Below are 27,293 nucleotides of genomic sequence, written 5' to 3'. Positions count from 1 at the left end.
TATACAATTTACCGTATTGTAAATTCTCCGTTGGTGCAGAATCAGAAAAGTATTTTACACATAATTTACAGCTAAATTCAGAAACTGCTTAGATTAATCAAGCAATAAAAATATAAACACCAATATTTTTATATAAGTTTTTGTGTGTGTATTTGTGTATATAAAACCTGTGGAAGGGAATGCCAGCTGACAACCCAAAATGAATAAAATCATATCTCCATGATGTAACTTTATTGCAAAATAAACTGGTCTCCAGTCATTTGATTATTTAATTTCTGCAGCACCAATATTGTGATCTGAGCTAAACCATGTTCATGTGTATATATCGGTATGCATATACATACATGCTTAAAATTAGTTCAATGCTTCAGTAATAGATTCAAGACTAAATTGTGTTTTTTTTTAACTGAAAGTATTTTTCTCCTCAAACTAGAGACAGAACCAAGCCCTGAAGAAGAATGGCACTCTGAAGACAGTGAAATGTTATCTGAGCCACTTGCTTAATTACATTCAAGTATTAGGTTTATTGTTGATTTTAATCTTCTCTCCATTTTTCTGCACCCTTTGCACAAAGTACCTTTTCAAAATCTTTTCATGTATCCCTGTGAAGAAAATATGGAGGACTATATAACTGCAGTGCAAACTGTGTGCCATTTGCGACATTGGGACAGGTGATTTCTATTTTCATTGACTAGATAATTACTTGACTAGTTTTCTATCTGTTGCGGTACACAGATTATACTAAACTACAGTTCCTGTAATCTCACAACAAATAGCAACGGTTCAATACCACTGAAGGAGATAAAACTCAGGAAAATTTAAGGAACAAAAATGGTTTTTACCATTGGATATTTTTTTGCCAGTTTCATAGCCCAACTCTAATTCATATCAATATGAATTATATATTAATGTGGAACAGCTCCTTGTACAACTAACCTATACTCTAAAAGAGGAAACGGAATATCTATGTTAAATAAAATTACATTGAATTGTTGAATTTGATTTGTTCTTCAAGATTATACTTACTTTCAAATTAATTTATTTGCTTAAATACTCACCTGAATACATACCTTCTGATGCATTCTCTTATAGCCTGTATCACCAAGAACATAATCTTTCCAACTATACATACATGTTTTTGCTAAAAGCCAACCCTAATGCACAATAGGTAGAGTGACCTGTTGACTAAATGTTTTAAATTATTTTATTATTCCAATTGGAATGAAACTAGTAGTTACAATTTAACAACTGGAATATAGCTGTCTACTCTGAAATTGTCCCCAAATTCATAAAGTTCATTTATTTGGTCTGAAAATTATTGTAAACTTAATTATTAAATATATAATTATTTATTTTTCAGTAGCAAAACAAGATTTTTTAAAAGTAAAACTGTGGTTTAATAAAGGTTTCTATCTTAAAATCTTTGATTTTAGATGCAACCGCACATACTTAGGGCTATCAGTTTCCAGAAATTTATATTTAGAACAATGGTTTATATTCTTGCTATGTGATCCATTCATCTATTACAGTATTCAGAGCACCATATCTTAACGTTCCAATCAACGACACTGTTAAATTGCATTTTTAAAATTCTGTGAATCCTTCAGTAGCCCTACTTGTGACAATCATTTTTAGACAATAACTATCTGAAAAGAACAGCAAAATTTGCTGATTTAAAAAGAAATGTCATCCAGTAGCACAACTCCATCTACTCATCCAATTGGATTCTTCACTCAAAGTGAAAAGATCGGAACAAACTAGAGAGCTAAAGAAAATGCCGTAGTGCTTTGCAAGGCAGAAGTTAATGAATAGAGAAAAATTTATTTAACAGTTTCACTTACTTTTTCTATGTTAAGGACAGCAAATCCAGTTTAAAATCCACTAGTTTGCACAGTGGAAACATAAAAAATATTTAGTCAAAGATTCTATATACACTAGAAATATGCACACGCTTAACAAGTAACACTAATAAGGCCCCCTTATGCAGCTTTCAGTACTATAATAGAGGGGGGGAAAGTCCTAGAAATTTTGTCCGTGAGCTGTCCCTTTCCTGCATCAGGTTTAAAAGACCCACTCAAAGCAAATAGGCTGGATTATCTGTTTGCTTTTAAAATGCATTAATTGCCAACCAAATAAGTGACAGACAAATAAAGGGGGGCAAAGGTTCATTTAACAGGTGGGCAGTTATTGAAGGTGACGTTGATTCAGGTGCTTGCTGGCTTGCTCTTCCATTTGCATGGCTAGCGTTAGTTCATCTAGATTCTCTGTGGAAAGTGAAAAAGGAGAAAACAGGCAAGTCAAAGTGAAGTCCAGATTGTAAGAGAATTCAGAAAAAGCTGCTTCCTTTCTATTAATAATAACCCCCCCCCCCCCCATGTGGCCCACATGGAGTTTCATTCAATCGAAACATTACCGTATTTTTCGGAGTATAAGATGCACCGGAGTATAAGACGCAGCAAGGTTTTGAAAAGGAAAATTTAAAAAAAAAAGTTTTTGCACTCTTGCAAACCTCCCCAAAACGGGCCCAATTCCCCCTCCCCCCCAAAAGGGCATGAATAGCCTTTAGGAAGCGTATAGAGTGCTGCTGGGGGCTGGGGCAAAAAATGGGCCGTTTTTCGCTCATTTCTGCCCTCCCCAGCCCCCAGGAGCTCTTTGAAAGCCTTCTAAACGCTATGCACGGTCATTTTGGTGAAGGAGGCAGAGTTTCGGGAGGCAAAAAATGCTGTATTCAGTGTATAAGATGCACCCAGATTTTCAGCCTCTTTTTTTTTTTGAGGGAAAAGAGTGCATCTTATACTCTGAAAAAGACGGTAATTTGACTGGGACAAATGGAAATGAGAATGCTGCTCTTCCCTATACATCTGAAATAGAGTGCACCTCGGTGCTAGAATGACTCTCACAGGCACTGTAGCATGTTTCTCATTAGTTTATGGGGGAAATATTTTAATTGCTTCTACTTTTTCAGGTGTTAGATAACAATAGCAATAGTATTTGGATTTATATACTGCTTCACACTCTCTAAGTGGTTAACAGAATCAGCATATTGACCCCAAGAATCTGGGTCCTCATTTTATACCCAGTTTATCTTTTGTAATGACTGGGGGGGAGGGGAGTAAAGTCAGCTGCACTTTGTATGCAGAGCAGCTAATACACAGATGAAGCTCAGTATTCTTTCCAATTTAAAACTCTTCTTTCATTTCATGATAACTTAACTTCTTCCCTAAATTTGGCAGAAGGCCATCACTTTTATTATCAATTCTATCTTTCATTCTTATATTTGTTGATCCTATGCCTATCTTGAAAATAGTATTTTTACTCAAGCCATTTCAAGATTCTCCATAAGAGCTACTTTTAAACACATAAAATAATTTCTGGACCATCATAGCCTGATACTTTTCCTACTGTTCATGCAAGAGCATCAGCTTAGTGTTCTGGTTGGGAGAGTGTAAGAGTCAAGGACAACAGGGGACTGCCTCAGGACCTGCTTTATAAGAAGGTTTATTAAGCTATTTTCTACCTCTCACCAAAAGGGGAAGAATAGAAATTGTTTCTCAACAGCATATGCTGAGATTCAGCACCAAAATTTCTGCATGCATTAAAAAGGGAGATTCAATGCCACGTGTCCATCCTATTTTGAACTACAGGGAGTGGGGGGGGGGGGGGGGTAGCAGAATATCTCCCAGGCATTATAGATCTTATAAAGTCCCTGCCTTAACTGCAAATGTTAGCAAAGGAGAATAACAGCTTCCAAATCTTCCATTTCCTAAATTGGAAACTGAAGACTAATTCAAGAGCCATGCTCAATAGAACCCCCAGGATCAATCCGATTATATACTTTAAAAGGGGGGGAAAGTAACAATGATATCACAAAAAACTATCTTCCCTTGTATTGTGCTGGAAAGTTTCTGGCTTGCCTTGTACTGTGTCACACTCAGCCTAGGTAGGAAAATTCTGATGGGCACATTCTCTTGGTAAATCAGAAGAAAAAATATGCTCTCCTTACTTTCCCAGAAAAGCTTAGGGTACTCCGTCTTTCCCAATTTGTAATTACAAGGGCTAATTTGTCTATAGAAGGGTTGTCAAACTCACGGCCTGCAGGCTGGATGCATCAAGTGATGACCATGCCCACCTCCATTTTAGCAAAGGGGGGAAGTCGCAATATATGATGATGTAATGCAAGTTTGACACCCCTGCTCTATAGCAATTGCATCTCTGCATTATTCCACAATCCTAAAGAAAATTAACTCCGACTGTTCTTTGGAAGGACAGATACTGAAGCTCAAATACTTTGAGAAGAGAGGATTCACTGGAAAAGACCTGATGTTGGGAAAGATTGAAGGCAAAGGGAGAAGGGAACAGCAGAGGATGACATAGTTAGAAAATGTCCATCGGGCATGGGTTCTCTGGGAGAAGGTGGAGAATGGGGGCCTGGCATTTTGTGGTCCGTGGGGTACTGAAGAATCAGTCACAAATTATTCTACAGGGTTTAGAATGCAATTTGCAAAACTTAGTAGTAAAGCTAAATTAATAGCTCAAGATGAATTTAAATGCAACATTTGTACCTTTCAGACCAAGGAACCTTTTGGATCCTTCATTTATGAAGCATTGGGTTTGATACACAAAGGCCTCTAGGTCATAATCTGGTTGTTCCGCAATGTCCAGGAGATCGTTCATTTTCTGAATGCAGAATTTATAAGAAAATTGGGAGGGCTTTGTGAGATAAAACATTTACTGAATTGACAAAAACCAATGAAAATATCTGCCAAATTAGCAAGAATATTTGAGGTTTTCTTGTTGATAAGCATCATTTCACAGACATAAGCATTATTTTATTATCTACAGCATAATACCTCAAAATATTAGTCACTTTAGAAAACAGAACCTTGTTATACCTCCCTGATTTCCTTAAGTTCTTCTACTGCTTTCTCTTCCAATTCACTAATCCGGGTGAGAGCATCACGAAAGCTGGACAGATGAGGAGACAGCTCATCTTCGGAAAGCTGCTATTCACAAGGAAAAATATTAGCACACTTGCACCAAGTCCTGTTTTACCTAAATAAATTGGTCTTAAGCTATGCATATACATACTTCAAGAATATGGTCCGATTCTTCTCTGCTAATTTCAAACTCTTCACACTCTGTTTCCATACAGTTTTGTGCCTCACCAGCTATTCCATTCCTAGGAAGTCCCTTCACTCTGGAAAAAGAGCAGAAGGATTTCAATACAAGTCCAACTGTTGAAATAAAGAACTCAAGACATCTTGATACATAACACAGATAAAGAAGCACAGGACTAGTACTTCAGCTTTTGTTTCATATAAAGAAACAGCCTGTACCCATTTCTTCCAATTAGGGCAACATGAAGTGAGCAAAATGAAAAATTTCTATCTGATGCAGGGAATAACTGGATTAGGCTTTCCTTCCTTTGTAAATTTGACTACAAACAGTCCTGATAATCAGTTGTTTCTTCTTTTGCTGATACAGCAAGTACTTCCTGAAATTAAGTTGTTACTGAGACATGTCTACATTGAAGGGGATTTTTGACATTTTGATAGATTGCTTTTTGTGCAAGGGGAAAAAAAACCCAATTTGTTTGTATTAGAAACTCAGCACAGAGTTTGCCATTTCTAAATTGGTTCATGTGAGAGAACCACATTAGCAACTGAAACAATTTAGAAATAGCAATCTTAAAAAAAAACCCTAAATTTCTTTTCCCATTTTGTCCCCAAGATATGATGAGATTTGCAAATGCAGATATCACTCACCTATCAGCATATCGCAAGGTATTTAGAGTATATTCACAGGAACTCATGCCTGGGGAAATCATTGCAATCTAAAAGGAAGCAAAATTATTGCCAGCTTGCACTCGGCTCTTACCTTTTGCTAATCTACCTGCTTGTACTGTCACCTCTGCTTTCTTGGTCTTATTTATAATGAAGCATTTAAACTTTTGTAGATTTTTTTTTTAGAATAGTTACTCAGAATTTAGGGTTCACAAACTTGTAACTTTTCCCATCAAATATGTCCAGACTAACATCGTTTAAAAAACTTTTCCAAAAGTGTAAATCAATACATATAGATTGATGAAACCACACAATAGTTTTGTATTAAGATCATAAGACCTCCTACACAACGTTTTTTTAAAGATGTTTGTCTCGCCTTTATTATTTTCGTAAGTAACTCAAACTGATGAACATACCTAATACTCCTTCCTCCTCCTGTATTCCCCACAAAGCAACCCTGTGAGATGAATTGGACTGACTTACCATGCAAGTTCTGGAATTTGTTCCAATGAAAGAATCCCTCAGCACCTGAGTAAGTTTACTTTCCCGAAAAGGTGTATGCTGTTTATTTTGACCTAAAGCACGAATACATTCCTAAAAGGTGGGGGAAAGGAGCAAGGATAATCATTTGCCCATGAGTTCAGAGCCATAAGCAACCTGTAGCAAAGAAAGATTGTGGCCACTTAGATCTGACATTATCTAGGCAACAGGACAATAAGACTTTTGCTCTTACTGAGGCCAGTCATACACTACAATGCTAGTATTATGTTCTAGTCTGTACCTTTAGTGCCAGCAAGCTTTTGTTTATTTCTGCTGCTTCCATCCGTGTCTGACGATCAGCACTAGAGGTATCAGCACCCCTCTCATTGCCAGCTAAATCCACCAAGGAGAACTTGCCATGAAGCTTTCCTTTTTTACGCAGAATAATTTGAAAGCAAGCATGCGATCGAGAGGAACTGGAATTGGCAAACGTATGTCCAGATGTCCTATAATGATAATAGAATTACTAATTACATGATATGTCAGTAGAAGACAGTATGGTTTGGTTAGTCTTATCAAGCAAAATATTTTCATCATTATCACCATGCTGTGGTGTAGCCAACCAGATGCTATGGCCAAACAGCAGTCAGAGAGGCAAGGGACAACGGATATAGAATTTAATTGACTTTTAATTTTCACTTTTAAAGTTGGAAGGGCCTTGTCTTAACTCAGTGATGTCAAACCTTTTGACATCGAGTGCCCAAACTGCACATGTGTAAATGCCCAAACGGAAAGGTGTGCATGCGCAAACATGCGTTGACTTGCACGCATGCATAGCAGAGACCCGAACACCAGCTGGCTGTTGGAAAGCGGAAGCCGGGCCATCCCAACACCAGCAGCACAGCAAGAGGTCAGATCTTTTTCTTTCATGAGCTTCTGTTTCATTGTTTGCAGGGAAACAGAAGCTCACAAAAGAAACACCATGGAGATCTGACCTGGGGGGACAGCGTGCGTACCATAGATTTGCCATCACTGTCCTAACTGGTCAAAGTACAGTCCTCTCAATTTCTGGGTCTGGCAGGCAGTCAGAGCATCTTCTAGGCATTAAGAATGTTCCCATTCTCCTTATTTTTAATTCAAATGGACAGGAAGCGACAATGGCTTGTCTCCATCACTATTCTAAAGTAATTCAATGAAGTATAGCTGCTTTTTCACAATTTCCCTTATAATATTAGTGCAAATAATACCAATCTCTGATTTTAAAAAAGGCACTGAGTGTCCTGCATGCTTTATCTTTCTTCCCATAATTTGGGCCCATCTTATCTAACATATTTCAATTAGTGTTCCCATTTCCAAGCTTAAGTATTAAAATGCTAGCATATCATGAAGGTCACTAATCTGCATAATGATTACAAAAGGTATTTTGCTATTCAAAGTGACGCTTCTATATCCTCCATGATAAAATGCCTTCTCTTGATTATCTTCTTTAATTTCCTTAATTCTTTTCATCTTTCTTTCAGAATTGTTTTTTCTAATGATCAGAATATTATTAGATTTTTAAAAATGTATAAAAACAGCTAAAATGTTTTAGATAGAATTTGATGCCAATTGTTTCTTTGGAGCAAAGTTTCTTTTCATTCTGTAACGAAAACATACCTATACTATAGGATATCTTAACACTTAGAACTTAAGAATTGTGCCAAACCCAGTCTCTACAATTACGAAGTGCAAGAATAGCAATAGCACTTACTGTATTTTTCGGAGTATAAGACGCACCTTTTTTCCTCAAAAAAGAGGCTGAAAATCTGGGTGCGTCTTATACATCGAATACAGCATTTTTTGCCTCCTGAAACCCCGCCCCCTTCCCCAAAATGGCCGTGCAGAGCCTTATGGAGGCTTTCAGAGAGCTCCTGGGGGCTGGGCAGGGCAGAAATGAGTGAAAAATGGGCCATTTTTGCCCTCCCCACCTGCTCAGGAGCATTCTGCAAGCGCCCCACCCCCACCCCGGCAAGGCTATTCATGCCTTTTTTTGAAAAAAAAAAAACAGGCCCGTTTTCGTGAAAAACGGGCTATTTTGGAGAGGTTTGCAGAGTGAAAAAACTTTTTCCCCCCTTTTGGAAAGCCCTTTAACTGATTGATGAGAATTACATTGATCAAGTGCTGTGCCAGCAGAAACACCCGCCGATCTACTGTATTTCTCTCTCTCTATCCCTCTACCTACCAACTACCTCCTCCCTTTCTCTCTCTCTCTCTCCCTACCTTTCTACTGTACCTCTTTCTATTTCTCTCTCTCTATCCCTCTACCTACTTACCTACACTCTTTCTCTCTATTTCTCTCTCTCTATTTCTCTCTCTCTCTCTCTATCCCCCTTTATCTACCTACCTATCTAACTACTCTCTCTACCTACCTACCTACTGTATTTTTCTCTCTCCCCCCCCCCCTCTCTCCCTCTATCTATCTACCTACTTTTTAAAAAAGATTTGCCTCTTCAAAACCTTGGTGCATCTTATACTCCGGTGCATCTTATACTCCGGTGCGTCTTATACTCCGAAAAACACGATATATACCACTTCACAGCCCTCTAAACAGTTTACAGAGTCAGCATATTGTCCCCCAATAATCTGGGTCCTCATTTTACCAACTTCAGAAAGATGGAAGGCTGAGTCAACCTTCAGCCAATCAGGCTCAAACTCCTGGCAGTCAGCAGAATTAGCCTGCAATACTGGTTTCTAACCACTGTGCCACCATGTCTCTTATATAATACTCCCTCCTCCCCAATAGAACTGGACACGTTAAGAGAACACTATAGATGCTAAGCTAAAACATGGCCCCAAAAACAACTAACCTGCAGGTGCTTCCTACTTCAATCATTCGGATAACATCCTCAGCACAATTCACACGTATTTCTTGTAGGCCAACAACCTGGACCTGTTGTTTGCCATCCTCCAGCACCCGCAGTTTTGCTTTTTTGTTTAAAAGATCAAATAACTGAAATAAGACAAAACAAACTAATTCAAGTAAGTATTAAAATGAAGACATTGAAATGTACAAACTGAAGCACTTAAGAAGAGCCCAAATCTCTTCTGTGCTTTGTGCAGCAACCATTTTTTTTGTAACATGTAGCTTGAACAGTATTGTTAAACCCAAAAGCTATCTTAATTCCTTTCTTATAATAATGATTCATTCCCTGTGTAATAATGATTGTTATTCAAATATCCAGCATGAGCATGGATCTTCATATTCAGTTATAGTTAGACAAAATTATATTCAGATGTTCGAAAGGTCTCTACTTATACTAAGTTAACAACACTGTGATAAAAGCAATCCACATTTAATTGGCTAATACAGAAGGACCAAAGAGCAAGCAAGATATGCAGAAGTTCCAAATGAGTTTGCCAATTTATCCAAGCCAAGAGAACTATCAATCCCTTCCATTCCCTACCAGCAATACATTTTATACAAAGGACTTTATATAGGACTTTATATAAAGTCCTTTTTTTGCACTCATGAATAACACATACATGGCCTCACCTTTCCATTATATATCTCAAAGAAGGTCACATATATGTCTAGGCCTTGGGCCCTATATCGTGGCTGATTCTGAAGGAGAAATACATCCTGTGCTAGTAAGAGAAAGAAAACAAGAATACTCAAAAAAACATAGTTGGACCAAGAGAAAACTAAATTTATTTTAATTAAAATTTAATTACATTCACTTGAGATGGTACTCCCCATATATTTAATAGCTCTCCCTCCATCATATTAGAAATTAATATGGCAATAACTTTCATAGGAATTGTGGACATTGTGTCCAAGACTTAATATTGAGGGGAAGAAGCAGGCTGACCAAAGTTACTGATTTAAATAATTTTAAAATATTGATTTAAATGATTTTAAAATATTCAAATTGTGATAGTACATACATGCAAAAGCGTATATTCCTTTTGCAGCCTTCTGTACTTTTCCAGAGAAGTCTCCTCCCATGGTCTAAAAAGGGAACATATATTAGAAGACAAGATCTTAACAGTTAAACAGGAATCTCATTATCTGCCACTTTTGATTATTTGCAAACAGATTCAAATTTAATTATTGCCGATATTAACCAACCTAATAACTTGTTCAAAAAGTACTCTTACACTTACTTTTCTATAAAGAGATAAATGAAAGCATGTTTCAAATTTGCAAATTTCAGTCAATTTCAAAAGTTTCTTTATATCTTGAAATAGAAGCTTTGTTATATACATAAACATACTACTACTAAAAATGCTACTAGTACTAATCATACTACAGGACTACTGCAAAGGGATAATAGATTAATAAATAATTCCAAATGTATTTGGTTTTCCATTTATAAAAATCTGCTCCCCCTCCCACACCAATACACTATGGACTGAAATTAGAGCAGGCTAACCCTCCTTAATTCTACTAACTTCAAACAAATTTTAGCAAGCTAAAATAAAATATTTTATTGTTCATCTACAAATTATCTGGGGGGGGGAGCATACAAATCAAGCATTCCATTTTCAAAATTAAAAGCAAATATGATGAATTTCCAATTTCATCAGGGTAGCACTCTTATAAACTACTGTAAAGGTAGCATGTTTTTAAGAATTTTTCAGATAACCATTTAGAAGTAGCTTAGACTACTTCTGTTTGATTCAAGTTATTAACTAATTCAGGGAAATGGAATTTAAAATTATAACAGAAGCCAACACTCACATGAGTTTTTCCACTACCAGTTTGGCCATAGGCAAAACATGTAGCTTTCCCTCCTTCAAAAACAGTGTGCACAAGTGGTCTAGCAGCAAACCTGACCAAGCATAATGACAAATAGAAAACATCAATCAGTGAAACTATAAAAAGCAATCTGTAAAATATTATCAGCAGCAATTATATCTGTGGTCAATAAAATATTGACAACAGATCAAAATTCTAGACATTTTCAGGATCAGAAGTACACAAAGGTCAACACTGTAATTATAGTTGTTTGGGTAAAAACTCAAATGCTATTGTTGTACACAGAAAGTAAGATAGCACATTGAAGAGCAGAATTTCCTTCTAAGCAAAGTGAGGTCCATTGCCAGAGACATCCTCTACTAAGCATGTATAATTTTCACTATCCTCCAATGGGCCAAAAAAAAAAGGAGAATTCAAGAAACATTGGTTTGCCCATGGATCCATGGGAGATTAATTTCTAACACTTCGAAAGAAGCATTTAAAACAGCTCTATCTCTATTTCAAAGCATGAATATGGAAAGAAAGACATTGGTTGTATTTTAATGGGAAGTTTTGTTCTATAATTCCAGAAAATAAAATTATTGCAAAATGCAGCTGCGGAAACATTAAAAATGTTTACAAAACTTTACAAACACAGTAACACAGGTGAAACATCCCTCTTCAAAGCATTGAAGTAGCTGCATGCTGCAAAAGTTTCAGGTATTTGAGAGGTTTAATCTGGATGTCTTTCGTGTATGAGAGTATAAAGGCAACATTTCTATTATGCTTACCAACAAAGCCCATGTCAGCAAAGCCCACATAATAAATATGTATATATTTACGTAGTCCTGACAGCACTGAAAAAAGTGACTTATGACCATTTTTCTCCTGACCATTGCAACAACCCCATGGTCACCTATCAAAATTTGGACACTATATAAAATTACAATTTAAAAAATTAAAACAATAAAAATACTAACAGTTTCCAGATTAAATGTACATAAGAGCAAGGTACTTGCCCAATCAGGTAAAGATGCCAATAGATCCCTCACAATAATTCCCACTACTACCATAACTCAAACCAATAAACCGATATACACTACAGCTGCTGTTTATCCTAGCTACACAATCAAAAATAACGGCAGTGCATACTTCCTCCACCCACCAAAAAATGATGTTAGAGGCTAAGATTAAGACAACTCAGAGAGAGGATAGTCAGCAGATGGAATTATAGAAGGAGTTAAGATTAAGGATAAGACTCAGCTACTGAAAAAGTTCAAGGGACTGACTCCATCTGAGGCCCTAGAGACTGCTAAGCAAAGGCTCACAGCACTGGCTAAGGAGGTACACTAGAGAAGTAGAGACCTTTAAAGAACCATCCGAAGTGTACTCCCAACTGCAATGCAACAACACAGTAATAGCTGAGCCACCCATAGCAGAAAATGAATACTACTACAAAAAATAAGGGAGAAAGAGACGACACTGACACAAGTGCAGAGTGGCTGCAGGAACTGAAAGCAGGTTTCCCAGAACAGAAACCATCACGATAGCAGAGAGTCAACAGCAAATCAGGCACATGAAGTGCTGGACAACACCTGGCCCAGATATGATCCGCACTTATTGGCTAAAGAAATGAATAGGAGTGCATGAATGACTAGTAGCATAGATGAAGCAGCTGCTAGAAGCAGGTTTCCACCCAGACTGACTAACAAAGAAAGACAGCACAAAGTACTAAGATCCATAAAAGCAGGAGTCTACCACTAAGTAGGATCCAAGGTGAAGACTATGCACAGAGATCTCAGAGATACTGCAATACATAGTGGTAAGATGTATGATGCAGGTAGGAACAGCATACATTGAATAGCACAACCAAGTAGCTGGCATTGTGTATAGGAGCATCTGCACAGTTAATGGGCTAGACTTATCCGGATTGGAGATTCCACAGAAGGTTGTGGAGAATCACAGGGCTAAGATCCAGTGGCATTTCCCAATCCAGACAAACAGGCAGGTACTGGCCAATCAAGCAGTCACTGTGGTAAAAGGCAAAGACCAGAAGATAGCAGTGGTGGTAGATTATAGCAGTGCCAAGGGACAGCAATGTAAGGAAGGAGTATGTGAAGCTGGAGAAGGTTGTGGAGAAGGGCCTGATGGAAGAACTAGAGAGAACATGGAAAGAAAATATTAAAATGGTTCCAGGGGTAGTAGAAGTACTCAAGGGCTGTGACTCCTAAGTTGGGGGGAGTGGCTCCAACAATTCCCAAGAATAACATCAGAGCTCTCCAGAAGAGTGCAATGCTAGGAACAGCTATAATAGCAAATACAAAGAGCAAACTTTTTATTCCACCAAGTCACTTTGGCAGCATAGCACCCAGAAAGCATCAGGTATGATGTAATCCTCAGTATTAACTTTGCAAAGTGTCGCTGTTCTGCCAGGAGAAAAAAATGTGCATTACCAGTAAACCATCTCATTGGTGGCTTTTTCATCAAACGAGTAGTCAAATCGAAAAGGCTGGTTTTCAAGATATTTTGTCAGATCCACCTTCATCTTTGGTTCATGCACCAGGATGCTGTTCTTGCTAACAATAGTGATTATATCACATTCCTTCTTTCCAAGTTCTGTTTACAAGGAAAAAAGTAGAAAAAAAGTTCCATGGAATAGGACTCTGTGAACTCCACAAGCATTTAAACACGCTAGGAAGACAATAGTGTGCATGATTATTGTTGCAGAAGATTAATAGCCTTAGTACAGAATATTTGGGGCAAAACTGTGATTGCTATGGGAAGTGTAAGAAAAAGATTTAAACAAAGAAATTTGTTTCAGTTCAAAAGTGATAGGATAATTAAAATTAGATGTGATCAATTATAACTCCTGTCCACTGTACCCCCAAGGTTTGTTCAAAAGGTCTATAATGTATTCTTCTGAAATGTATTCTTCCCTGGTTTTCCATTTTCGCTTGAAATTGCTCTAAAATGATATTTTAACTCAGCTAGCTTCCAACACATAATAGCTGAAGAAACAAAGAATCCATTATGAGGAACAATAGTGAATTGAAATGTGAATTGCTAAGTACTGAATGTCATCTTACCTTGCTTATTTAAGGGTCGTTTTCTCACACAGACACAAATTCTATGCTCTTCTATCTTAAAAGAAGATTGCAGATTGCATTAAGGGATAAGGTCAGACAACTTTTCTCACTAACCCCTCAGGGTTGTCCACGTGAAGAAAGGGAGTATCAAAAAAGCTAAGATTGCAGGCACAACTGTGTCTGCCATCTTTTTATGACACACATCAAAAAGAGCTAGGGTTTTGATTATGTAGTTGTGGCCATCATCTTGACTTTTTTGATAAACACACACACACATGCAGACACAGGTGGCACCCCAGAATCCATGCACGTTTTAAGAACAAAAAGCATAAAAAAGCTCATCAGAAAAGACTGTTAAGAACTGCACATGACCACAAAATGTGAACCTCAAGGTTGTTGTGGGGAAAAATAAGCAGGAATATAAGGTATGTTCACTGCCTTGAGTTTTATATAAAAAAGCAGGATAAAAACATTTCATTATTATTATGAATAGAGATTGAAAACAGTAGTGTCAATGAAATAATGATTTTAACTTAAAAATGAAATTAGTTCTTTCAAAACATCATGAAATCTAAAAAAACTCCCTATGTATTATCATAGCATTAGATAATATATGCTCAAGAATTTTTTTCTGGAATTTAAATCTGAGGAATGCGGAATATAACAGTTCTGTTAGTTTCCCCTACTCCTACAAATATGTAATAGAGCAACCAAAATTACAAATACTTATCTGGGCAAAGCAGATAAGAATATATTGTAAAGAAAATCAAAAATAGTACTAATGTTAAGTGCTGGTGAAACCAGGAATCAGGCAGTTCAAATGAGTATAAAGATTTATTGCAAGCTTAAGCTCTCTACAAGAATCTGAACTACTAATGGTCAAGGGAAATTAGCAGGAGTTATGAATAGAAAGGAATTGAAGGTGGGCTGAAGTTAGATCTCTTGTGGGCACAAAGGGACTAATGACATTTGACCCTTCTCTTGGGCTCAGTCTGGTCATCTCCTACATCTAGTGAAACTTAAATTGCTAATTTTTCCTCTTTAAATTAATTATTTGTAAGTCTAGCCTATGAATAATAAAGACATTTAAGATAGTTTACATATCTTTACTTACTGGATCATTCATTGATAAAGATTGGCAATTAATAGTCTTTCGGTATTCTTTAACCATTCGTGCAAAATCCCAATTTGGACAATTACTGTCAAATTCCTGTAAGATAAAATAGGTGGTTTTGAATTAGTGACAACCAAGGACCACTCCCCCCCCCCCCCCCTAACTATATGAAGTGCTAATTTGAAAATAGAGGGAATAGAACATTCTATAGTACTTTTTGGAACATTTGAGAGGTTTTTTTTACACTGTACTGGCTATACTTCTGGAAAAAGGTTTATGCCTGATGTATGTTGCTGTCTGGGAATGCTGACTACTTTAGATCAGCCATTTCCCAACTTTGACAGCTTCCAGATGGGTGGCCTTCATCTTCCAGAATTCTCAGCAATGGTTGTGCTGGTTGTGAAATTCTAGGAGTTGAAATCCAAGTTGCCAGTGTTGAAAAATTCTACTTTAGGCCAAGGTCTACAATGTCCTGGCCTTCCAGATGGTGGTGCATTGTCATTCTAAGCAATGCTTATGATTAGCCAAACTGTTTAATGAGAACTGGGTTTCAGCAGCATCTGCTTTCTCATTTGTACAAGCAGACTGACTTATTATCTGATATAGTTTTTATAAAGAAGACTACAGTCCAGATAATACAATAGAAAACCTCTATCTGGAATTTTTGCTTAATTTGCTTTTCTATATTTCCCCTGTCACATTAATTCTGATGCTGTATGGTGGTGGATTTAATTGAACTGAATTGAACTCAACTGAATTCTTCACTTGACAACACTAAATACTACTTCCTTATAGATAGGGAATATGTTGTCAGTTGCAACTACTTCTGTTGGTGGAACTATATTACTGGACATTAATCACTGAAAGCAGAATTATTTTTTATTGAAAATATGCATGAAACACAAAATATTTCGCATGAAGGCCAAAATGTTTTATGTTACCCGAGACACTGACAGCATTCAGCTGTTAAATGAAACATCAAGTAGAACATTTAATTGGAGAATTAAGCAACATATTTTTACCTGTGCACGTCTGTTTCTTATTTCAGAAAACTGGGCCTTTTTCTCTTCCCTCTTATTTTTCATTTTTTCCATTTCCTTTACAATATTAGATTTCCTCCGAGCTAGAGAAAGCAATATTATTACTGACAAAAAACAAACTAAATTCAAATCTGCTCTTCTATCTATACATTTTCAGGATGGCCTGAATAACTGAAAAATTTACCATTTTATTAACCTTAAGTAAAATATCAGTTAATAATACTAATTAACTTATAATATAGGATATGCAGGTTAAAATTTATATATTCATACAGCATGACCAGTAGCCCCACTTACTACTACCAGACTGAATTGGTCAAGTGAGTATATTTCAAATATGTGAGGTAATACCCCAAATTTCAGGGCTGAATTTGTTTTTCATTTTGACTGGTAAAATCAATCCAACTTAAAGCTAAGCTTGAATTAACATACTTGATTATCAATTTACCAACTCCATAAAGAAGACAGTAACAGAATATCTCCGTCAGATTGAATACGGTTCACTAAAGAGACAGAATTAAGGAATTATGAAGTAAACCTGAACATTATTCTACCTTGAATGGCAGCAGATACGATTCTGAGAGACTGTGGATTTTCTTCTGTCACTTCATTATCATTTGGTTGTATACTATATCTATCTGAATAATTACTTCTCGTTCGAGGTCGTACAACTGTTGAAGAAAAAATCTACTGGTTAAAACAATAGCCAAGGTAGCATAAAAAAAATAACACAGTGAGTTATAACATTTAATTCAGAGGAAACTAAAAATTAACTCCTAAAAGGCCTCCAATTTCTCCCTTGACTCATTGTCAAATTGATATCTAGAATTTAATTAATTTATCAAAATAATTTTCCTCTGCCATCTTTGTAGGAAAAAATATTAACCGAATGGTACTTAAGCATTTATTTAATGTCACTAGAATTTAGTCCAAAATAATCTTGTGGTACCATTTTTATTTATATATTTTCCCCATATTTTTTTCAACATTCTTCTGAACCAAAGTGACACCTAATGGCACTCATAGATTCAACATGTTAAAAACCTAAAGTTTGATTTTTTTCCCCCCCAAAAAAATCCTGAAATAACTGTGTCCTTGTTCAATATCACAAGATTGTAATGTATATATTTGCATATGTGTGTGCATTTATGCATACACATACTCATGAGTTTATGTTTTGGCATTTGTGATTCTGCATGAAATAATGAGTATCCAACACATGACATCTGTCATAGAGATTCAGAGAGTAATGAGTTTACATCCTGGATATAAGATGTCAGGCCCAAATCACTGAAGACTAGCATTTGGCTAGTTGGCTATAAAAGTTAGACACCAAACTATAGGATTCAAATTAGGAAGACAAATGAAACTGCCATTTTACTAAACCAATTGTATAGTTGTAACAGCGTTCTGCAGCCTTCCAGTGACAAACAAAATTATGCCAAACTACTTGATATAAAATATCCGATCAAGACAATAGAAGCAAATGTTTAGTTTTGCAATTACAATGTAAACAGAGTTGGCATTAGATTAAAATGTCAATTCATTTTCAAATATTCAGGGGAGCATTCAAAAGTACTGATTTATAAGGTATTTCAATATTGAGAAGTGAGCAATAATTTTCTCCAGTTTACTTGCATAAATTAAGTATATAGTGAGATTATGTTATACTAATCCAAACTCACCAGGAAGAGCTGATTGGCTTCGAGCTGGTACAGAAGCAGAAGTTTCTACCTCCATATCATTTTCTAGAGGACTGTTTGGTAATTCTGCTATGACTGACATTTTGCTACTTTGGAACCTCGGTGCTGAGCAAAGTAAGAATAAAATATTGTTAGGAAGCAACTTAATAGAATGCATCCAAGATAGAAATTGATTTAATGAAGCAAATTTAAGAGGGAGGATATAGTTGATTTCAATGGGATCTAAACAATCTAACATATACTCACTATTCAAATAACAAATTACTATGCATGTGTGCAAAAATGTGAAACAATTGAATTTGCCTACAAGTCATTTTTACTGGATTTGTTCTTGAATCAAACTGAGCACTGGCATCTGAAGTTCCATAATCAACAATTGTAAGTCTCAGAAACACACATATTATTCTATTACTAAAAGTGCATTTAACTATTCAAAAAACTACTTTTCTACTTAAAATGTTCCAATAACAAGTTAATTATGAGCATTGAAAACATGGCTTTCTATGAAATACACCGTACGTACATTAAAACACCAGTCAGAAATATGAGAAGGTTAATCAACTAAAGATTTAAAAAATGACCAAAAGTCCTGAACTTAATGCCTGAAAACAATAACTGGTCGTAGCTGAAGTTCAAGAGCCATAAAATACTCTTAAGGGTTATCATGCTGTGTGGGAGTTGGTGGGGGTGTGAGAGAGGCAAAATGGAATTAATCTTTGATCAAGGTCAAATCAATGGGGAATTCCTAAACACAATTTTCCTTGTTTCTTATGTTCATATTATATCACAAGAGTCACAGATAGATAAACTCTTTTGCTAAAATTAACCGTTCAACTTTAGTATTCTGATCATCATTTTATAATGCTGTTCATTTACCAGCCTTTTTGATAAGAAAAAAAATCAATTCCTTCCTCATTCAAGGTTCACTGTTCATTTTTTGCACTTATGTTCCTGTTATTATACAGTGTCTCTTAATGCAGAGAAGGATGGATTACACAGAACTTTTCAAGTCTAGAGTAACATGCTATTTTGACAAATAATTCCACACTTACTTCATGTAAGATGTGGTAGATGTAGTAGAAACAAAATATCACTATTATTTAATTGGATGGTTTAACTGGGCTGTTTCATCAGCAAAACAAACACTGCTGACATATTATAGAGCAGTGGTTCTCAACCTGTGGGTCGGGACCCCTTTGGGGGTCGAACGACCCTTTCACAGAGGTCGCCTAAGACCATCGGAAAACACATATTTTAGATGGTCTTAGGAACCACCAATTTTATGGTTGGGGGTCACCACAACATGAGGAACTGTATTAAAGGGTCGCGGCATTGGGAAGGTTGAGAACCACTGTTATATAGGTATAAAGCAGGAGGAAAATCCTCCTAAGCAAGTGGAGATTTGCTCAAGGGATATGAATTTGGGCATTGATCATTTGTTGAAAAGATTAATTGTTCTGCATTGTATCTTTAGAATATTTGAGCTCTTAAGAAAAATAAATTACAGTTTAATAAGAAAATATAACAATGGTTTCAGTAGTTCTGAACAATCATATTATTACACGTATTCAGCAGGAGTGACATTGTTGCTGTCATACTAAATTGCAGTTGTGAAAACTGAGGAAAATCCTAAACGTAAAATACTTGTCCAAATCCTTTCTTGAATATGGACATAGCTATACAGAACTTCTCAAAAAAATCTTGAGTATGCACAGAGAATTAATGTGCACACATTTTTTAGATGTTGAAATTGCAATAAAACTCTTAATTTAAGGGGCTTACATATTTTATTATTACTGATCATGTGCCACATGACTAGGTTCAGGAAATCATTTTCAGGACAGACGGCTATGGACTATGGAACTATTTGTAATACTTATGGCAATTAAAATATTTTTACCTTCTCTGGGACCAGGTATTTTTGAAAGTGTTCTGCGATTTTGTCTCTAAAATTAAAAAAGGTTACAATTTAATAAATAACAGAAGTGTGTGGGTATGTGAGTGAGTGTTGCTGAAAACACATGGAAAACACACCAAGAATGAAAATTACTCCCTTGAAAAATTGTTTTCCTGGGTGATGTTTTTATGTTGGTTGTGAAGAAGTTGATTGTGGGAGAAGAGGAAAGAGTGCAAACTATTTTTCCACGGGTCCATTCAGCCAACTGTATGAAATTCCGAGCCTGCATAGAATTCCTTTATCACCTACTACAGCTAAGAAACTTGATGACTGAAGTACATGATCTTGAACATAAGAAAAAAAGTATTTATGTCCTGAAGATAGATCGGAAACTTTCAAAACAATTGAATGTAATCTAAATGAATAAGACGGCTGATAAAAAAATAATTGAATGGAATACGGTGCTCTCCATATCATTTAGATAAATTTCTAGCCAGGCGGAATAAAGCAGCCAATATGGCAAGCTACAGGGTCTGCAACATCTAAGGAGGCCCCAGATTGTCTTTACAAAATACACTGAATACCAGTATAAATGCTTATTGATATTACTTATCTACAGAGCTAATAATAAATTAGATTTATTAACTGTTCAGAGTCTGTCTTTTTATTCTTTGTCTCTAAACTATCTAACATTATACTAGATGGCTTATATTTTAATTTAATCAACAGCTGCTCTTTAGGAGAAGTCTAAACTGGAAATTAGTACACACAGGCCACTTTTATATCATTTTGGGATAAATACAAAAACTAAAACTAAATAAAGTGTTGATGTAGAAAGTAATTAGTAGACTGTTCTGATAAAAAATTCTCCTTCCAATATTCCTAAATTTAACTACAGTAGGTACTTTATAATTACAAAAAATGTTTGCCAATTCACTTTGTCAAGATTTAATTAAATATTTAAACTTTCCTGAACAAATCATGATTTCTTGAAGACGAGTAAAAATTTATCCAGCTAATTTATTTTCTTTCCACACATTTGGCAAAACAAAAATAGTATTCCAAATGTACTATCAGATGTAAAACATGTTTTGCTTATTTGTGAAAAGGTACTTTTTATTTACTAGGGTTACGATTTAAGTGTATGTTTTGGGCGCCAATGTACTTCTAAATCTCTGTTTGCCTGTTTGTAACCTTCAATTTGGTGAAACAATACATCAATTTTTGAATCAATGTGCTTTAAATGGGCTAACTTAAAAGTGCACCCAAAAGACTGCACCCAAAATCCGGGACCCATGACTCCCATGGGATTGAAATTTGGCAAAATTGTAGGTGCTTCAGCACCGTTGTATTGCTGTGGTCATGCGATCAGCATTTCCAATGCTCCATAGGAGCTTTTCAACAACAAAATCAATGAGGAAACTGGCAGGAATTTAGAAGTTCCAGACTGCCAGGGAGGTAAGTGGCTGCTGCCAAGTATTCAGGGCTGAGGAGAGGACACAAGAGGTACCACATGGGGTCATGATGATTGCATAAGGATACAAGAGAGGTGTTGTGCAAATAAATGAGGGTGTACAAGGATGTGCAAGAGATACCACACAGGTTGGGCAGGATGCGCAGGAGGGTGGAAGAGGTGCCAATCAGGTTGGGAAGTTGCACAGGAGGGCGATGTTTCAGCATGGTTTGGGGAAGGTATGCGGGGTGTGAGTGCGTGCATAAAGATGATGTGGCAAAGGAGACATGGCAAGCATAGGAGATTTTGTGTGTGTGTGTCTGTGTGTCAGGTGTGCAGTGCAGGCTGGGGAAGGTTTGTGGAGAACTGAACGGGTTTAGGCATGAAAGGAAAGGAAAGCAAGGGTTGAGGAGGCTGTGCAGGAGGTGCAGGAGTGATGTAAGTGAATATCTGTGAAAGAATGAGTCAATTGGTCATGGATTGTATATGCTAAAATATTACAATAATGCTGAGGTTTTAGTAAAATTAAAAGGCACCCATTTTGGATCATTTTACCCAAACCAAGCCTCTGTAGTTTACACACTGCAACAATCATTAAGATATACATTAAGAAATCTTGTACTCAAAAAGTATTGACCTGTATTTAGTATTTAATACAACTGTACTACAAAAAATTCCAAGATTTCATATGATAAAATCTCTGACTGCAACCAATTTTCCATTGATTGTCAATTTGGGCTACATTTGATGGTCTATTGTACATACATTAAAAGGCTTTTTTTCTGAAATGAATTTCCAAATCAGATTGTGCTATAACAATCCAATTTAAAAATCAGCAATTAGAAACTGACCTGACCCATATACTTCTGGCAATAATTGGGATATTGCAATTACAATGAGTTTGTGGAAATCAACAGCTCTTAGCCACAGTGGCTAAGACTCCTGCCTAAGATATAATACAGCCCAGGTTCAAATCCCAGTAAGGGTATGGCTAGCTGATGAGAGCTAATTAGCTCGAAATAGATCTATACTAGTCTCCCTTTATTTATTTATCAGTACAAATACAACACAAATATAAAAAGGCAACATTAAAAATAAAAATATGGTTTTCTGCCTGCATGGTCTTCTGTGATGAGCTGAAGGACAGAAAGAGGGAGTAGTGACCTTCCTCCCATATTTAGGCATACCAGGGGTTGTAACACAAATACATACCTATTTCCCTGGCTCAACTGATAAGGAGGCGAGCCTGTGGCTTAGTGGCTAAGACTCCTGCCTAAAATATAATACAGCCCAGGTTCAAATCCCAGTAAGGGTTTGGCTAGCTGATGAGAGCTAATTAGCTCGAAATAGATCTATACTAGTCTCCCTTTATTTATTTATCAGTACAAATACAACACACATATATATAATGTAAATTTATCTATTTTAGATATGATACTTAATCAAGAATCAAAGAAATAACTTGAGATTAATATACCTGTGTAGTTACATTGTTCCGAACTCGAATGCTCTCTTTTACATCAGCAACAACTGCAGATGCACAAAGTTCTGGATTTATTGCTATCACATCATCAAAGTCAATCTTCAAATAGGAAAAAACACACAAAACAGAATGAAAAATCTAAAGTATGCTTAAGTATGAATCTCAAATATCATCAATTCAATCAAATCAATAATTTGCTCGGCACAGCAAATTAAAAGTCAATGTAAAATTATTGTTTCAGTGACTGAATATTAAGACATTAATCAACCTGTCCACCAATATCATTTTCAGTTCTATGAGAGGTAGTATATTTCAAAAGATTGTGAAAAAGCTATTGACTACAAATGCTTCAAATTTTAGTACATCCTAATAATTTCTTAATATTTACTGTAAGATAGTGCAGGTATTATTACTCACCAAACATTAATTTTAAGAAAGACTGACATTACAAAAAGGGTATTCACTATCCAAGACAAAAAGAATAAAGTTCTGCAGGTAACTTCTCCTTCACAGTTTTATGATTTACAGAAGTACAGTGAATGTCAGGACCACTTAATCTACATGCTTGAACTTAGAATGACATCACAATCCTATTACTACTGCTGCAATATTCTAACAGCCATTTTCTTGATCTGCAAGCCACCTAAATCAAGCCCACGAATCTTAGTTTCCACATAACAATTCAGCTTCTACGGGTATTCTATCAGATTCTGAAAAATTGCCATTGTTTAACAAAGCAGTAGGTTCTGATTTTAATGTGTACATTATATCAAATTAATAAGCAGATTTATATCTATTCATTTAATATGCATGTTACACAATATTTAATTTAATCACAGCTGTGTTTATCCTGATGATAAATCCTGTCGTATTAAGTATAACAATTCCCAACTACTACATTAGAATTGTAGTCTAAACAGCCAATTTACTAATTCAACCCTTTGCTTTTAGATTTCCTTCTATATTGCTGTATTTCATGCTATATATAGCAGGAAATATATGTATAGATATATGACATACAGCAGTTAGGGGAAGCTATACAACAATAATTAGAGAATATACAGTGGGCAAATAAGAGAACTAGTTATTCTTGTTGCCTTCATACATTAATATGCAAGAGAATCTATTTCTGATAAGGAATCACACTAGGGGCTAGTGATGCATTCCTTAAACAAGTAGGAAGAGAACAATGTGTAAATGTAGCCAAGACAAATACAGATTTCACTTCTTTGCTATTTAAAGCAAATATACTTAATTTAATAATTACTATTTTCTTTCACATTAATTACAATGCCCTACATGTGAGTGTCAGTTTGGTCTAGTGGCTAAAACACCAGAGTAGAATCCAAGAGGCTGAATTGTAGTCCTGCTTTAGGCATGAAAGTTGGCTGGGTAACTTTAAACCCTCCTTCTCTACAAGGTTATCCTTGTGAGGAAGAGGAAGAAGAAATACTATGTAGATTCACCAACTTAAATTTATGGGATAAATATTTTAAAAGGTGTAATAAAATAAATAACGTAGTGCTGGGAGAGAAGTACTTAGTGCACATGAAATACAGGCAGCTTATAACAACACTGTATAGTTACAACACAATTATTACATTAATTATGAGCAGATATATTATGTACTTATCAGAGTCAAACGACCAACTGAAAATATTGAAATGTTGCTAAATAAATATAATGACAATTACTCAATTTTTCTTGAAAGTATATAGGGATATATAAAGTTTACTTCTAAATTGGCATTTAGCATGCTTAATTTTTTTTCTTAATTTAAATTATAAATTTGGTGGCAACTTTTGAAATAATTCTGGAGACTCTATCCGTGGCTTTTAGAAGTTGTTGCTCTATTTCTTTAAGGACTTTATACTCTGCATAGAATACTGTACTTAAATTCATTTGACATAAACCTTTATGCCTTATCTTTTAAGTAATCTTAGGAATCTACTGTTTTTATATGATTTCTTAAAATATACTTCCATTTAAAATTTCCAATAACAAAATGCCAACATTTTTTAGGGAAACTGCTATTTGGTCGGTCTTCAGCAAAAAGAATGAAAAAAACCTCTCCCCATTATGAAATGGGAAAAGAATACCTGTGGACAAAATAACCTTGAAACATATATTTAATTATTATTTCCAGTTAGAGTCTTCTTGCTAATTGTACATAAGCCTGTTTTATAGAAGATTCAAGGCAGGCTTCAACTCAGAATTAAGGAAGAAATGTGTGCTAAATAGCTTTAAAAGTGCTGTTTTATACATAGATCACACTTTCAAATTCTCACCTCTTTCCCTTTGATACTGTTGCTTTCTGTCCATTCTACAGATACAGTCATTTCTTCCAAACTTACACTTTTGATAGTTGCACCATGGACTGAACCTAAAAGAAAATACTTATAGATATAAATATATATATCTAAGACATATGATGTGACCACAGACCTACAAGTTCATACTTGACTTTTTATCATAACCAAAAAATTTAAGTATTAATGTTATATCATAATTTTCCCTCTTATGAGTAACAATCTTAAAAGACACGATGCTCCATGGTATATTTTCCCTCTTCAATTATCTTCATTGGAAATTTTAGAAACTGATTATAAGGCTTGAATCAAGCCCTCTAACATTACTTCTAGAATAAAAATTCTATAAGCCAGGATGCTTTAAAAAATCCAACTGCTTTTAAACAGGGATGTTCCTCTTCTGACAAGAGCTTCCAATTTACATATGCAAAATTAATTATACCGCATAGGTAGTCCTTGGTTTACAACCATAATTCAGCCCAGAATGATGATCGTAAGTCATGTTGGTCATTAAACATATCACCACTTGACCAAGCCCCATTTTACAAGCTTTTCTGCAATGATCAGTAAATGTATTGATAGTCCAAAATTGCCTTTTTAAAATCAAAAATTGAAGTAAATCAGTTTCTGGCCAAAAATTTGTAATTGTGGTCGGGGTGCTACAAATAGCAAATATTGATCAGATGCCAAACGGCCAAAGTGCAGTCATGTGACTTCTCAACCTTCCTAAATTGGATTTTCCCTCAGAATCCCTATCCATGGAATCAATCATTCCCATTTTTAACCCATTGGCTTATTAAGTCAGTTCTCCTGAAATCTAGAACACTAATCTGCTGCTTTCTCCTTGTGAAAAAGCCAGTTATTTACTAGTATTATCCAGGGCACCCATATCACTATCATCTCCAGCTGAAACAATATGCACTCCAAAGATTAAGAATATTAAACAATGTTACCACAGGCCATATTGTTGTGTGTTCTGCGAGAGAGAAACCAATAGCTTGAAATTTTCAGTGGAAATTATCACACAATTGAAATGAAATTTCCTTGCACTCAGCTCTAAAACAGAGATGGGGAATTATGGCCCCTTAATTATTTGTGGACTTCAGCTCCCAGAATTCCTGAGACAGCCATGCTGCCTCAGGAATTCTGGGAGTTTAAGTCCACAAGTCTTAAAAGGGTCACAGTTCCCCACTCCTGTTCTAAAAAAGCACCAAGGAGCGAGCCCACATGGAGGTACTGCTCAGCACACACTCAGCCCCGCTAGCTAGCCCGACTTTAACTTGCTTCTTTGACAACTCTTCTGTCCCGAAGAACAGGAGAAAAGAGTCTGGAATTTAGCCCGGCCATCATCCTTCTGCATTACAGACACGTGAATCTTGCAGGAAAGCGATAATAACGCACTGAGCATTAATCTCGTGGAGCCTCCAGAGAACACCAGGGCTACGGAAGGAGGCAAAAGACGCTCCGAAGCAAATCGCCTTTCTTCTCTCGGCACTCACCATTGCTCCGCTCAATATTAATCGATAAGCCAGGCTGAAGGCACTTGTAAAAGTTGGAATCCATACTACACTGCCAGAGAAATCTCAAGACGCCTGCAGACTAGACCGCTACCGCACAAGAGCACTCAACCAACTGCCGCCGCTTTGAATGGGGCGCGCCGAGAAGGCTGCCGGGAAACGACGTCCGTCCAGAGACTTCGACGTTTGCAGAACTACATCTCCCAGCATGCAGTGGGAAGTCCTCGCGTTGTTCACTTTAAAACTACATTTCCCAGAGAGGCTTGGGAGCGAAAGATGGTAAAGTCGATTCAAATCTGATGCAGACAGTACAGGAAGTGGTAGTCCTTCTCAGGGCAGCGGTGCCCAAACTTGGCAACTTTAAGACTTGTGGACTTCAACTCCCAAAATTCTCCAGCCAGCATAGTTGCCAAATTTGGGCACCCTTGCCCTAACAAATTAAATCACTTAATTGTTCTCGTGGTATTTATAAATCGTGTCATCTATATTCTGGGGGATGCATTTGATGGCTGGCGGTCTGTAACTTTAAAATATTGGGGGTCTTTATAGAAATGTCCGGGGTTTTACCAATATTATTCATGTTTTATTGGTCCTTATCCCCCTAAACAGGAGAAAAATAAAGAGAGTCAAAATTAATAGTATCGTTTTTGGGGAAAGAAATTGCCAGCACGTTTATTAAAATGCATATAACTCATTTCCAGGCATACATAA

General features: G+C 36.2%; 2 protein-coding genes across 3 annotated transcripts in view; one reads left to right on the top strand and one right to left on the bottom strand.

The window, feature by feature from the left end:
• Positions 1 to 567, top strand: part of ARMH1 (armadillo like helical domain containing 1) — a 31,576-nt gene extending 31,009 nt beyond the window's left edge. Inside the window, exon 14 of the mRNA XM_081946339.1 lies at positions 434 to 567. Within this exon, the coding sequence (XP_081802465.1) occupies positions 434 to 504 (71 nt within the window). The 3' untranslated portion in view covers positions 505 to 567. The remainder of the gene's footprint in view (positions 1 to 433) is intronic.
• Positions 505 to 26,760, bottom strand: KIF2C (kinesin family member 2C). Of its 2 annotated transcripts, none has more exons than XM_081946333.1 (21): positions 26,565 to 26,760; positions 25,045 to 25,139; positions 22,751 to 22,855; positions 19,824 to 19,869; positions 17,906 to 18,028; positions 16,775 to 16,891; positions 16,203 to 16,303; positions 15,181 to 15,276; positions 14,067 to 14,121; positions 13,434 to 13,596; positions 10,984 to 11,074; positions 10,188 to 10,251; positions 9,796 to 9,887; positions 9,110 to 9,252; positions 6,565 to 6,769; positions 6,267 to 6,377; positions 5,766 to 5,833; positions 5,089 to 5,197; positions 4,893 to 5,003; positions 4,563 to 4,677; positions 505 to 2,264 (listed from the first exon to the last, which is right to left on the bottom strand). In XM_081946333.1, the coding sequence occupies exons 1-21, from the start codon at positions 26,626 to 26,628 to the stop codon at positions 2,185 to 2,187; spliced, it is 2,154 nt and encodes a 717-aa protein (XP_081802459.1). In that variant the 5' UTR covers positions 26,629 to 26,760; the 3' UTR covers positions 505 to 2,184. The 2 variants fall into 2 exon arrangements, with proteins under 2 accessions (XP_081802459.1, XP_081802460.1); XM_081946334.1 differs by having other exon boundaries at positions 4,893 to 5,000; positions 26,565 to 26,758.
• Between the last annotated feature and the right edge of the window lie 533 nt (positions 26,761 to 27,293).

The sequence above is a fragment of the Natrix helvetica genome (assembly GCF_964273705.1).
Source record: "Natrix helvetica genome assembly, chromosome: 3".
Classification (NCBI taxonomy): Eukaryota; Metazoa; Chordata; class Lepidosauria; order Squamata; family Natricidae; genus Natrix; species Natrix helvetica.
This window is presented reverse-complemented; position numbering and strand designations above follow the sequence as displayed.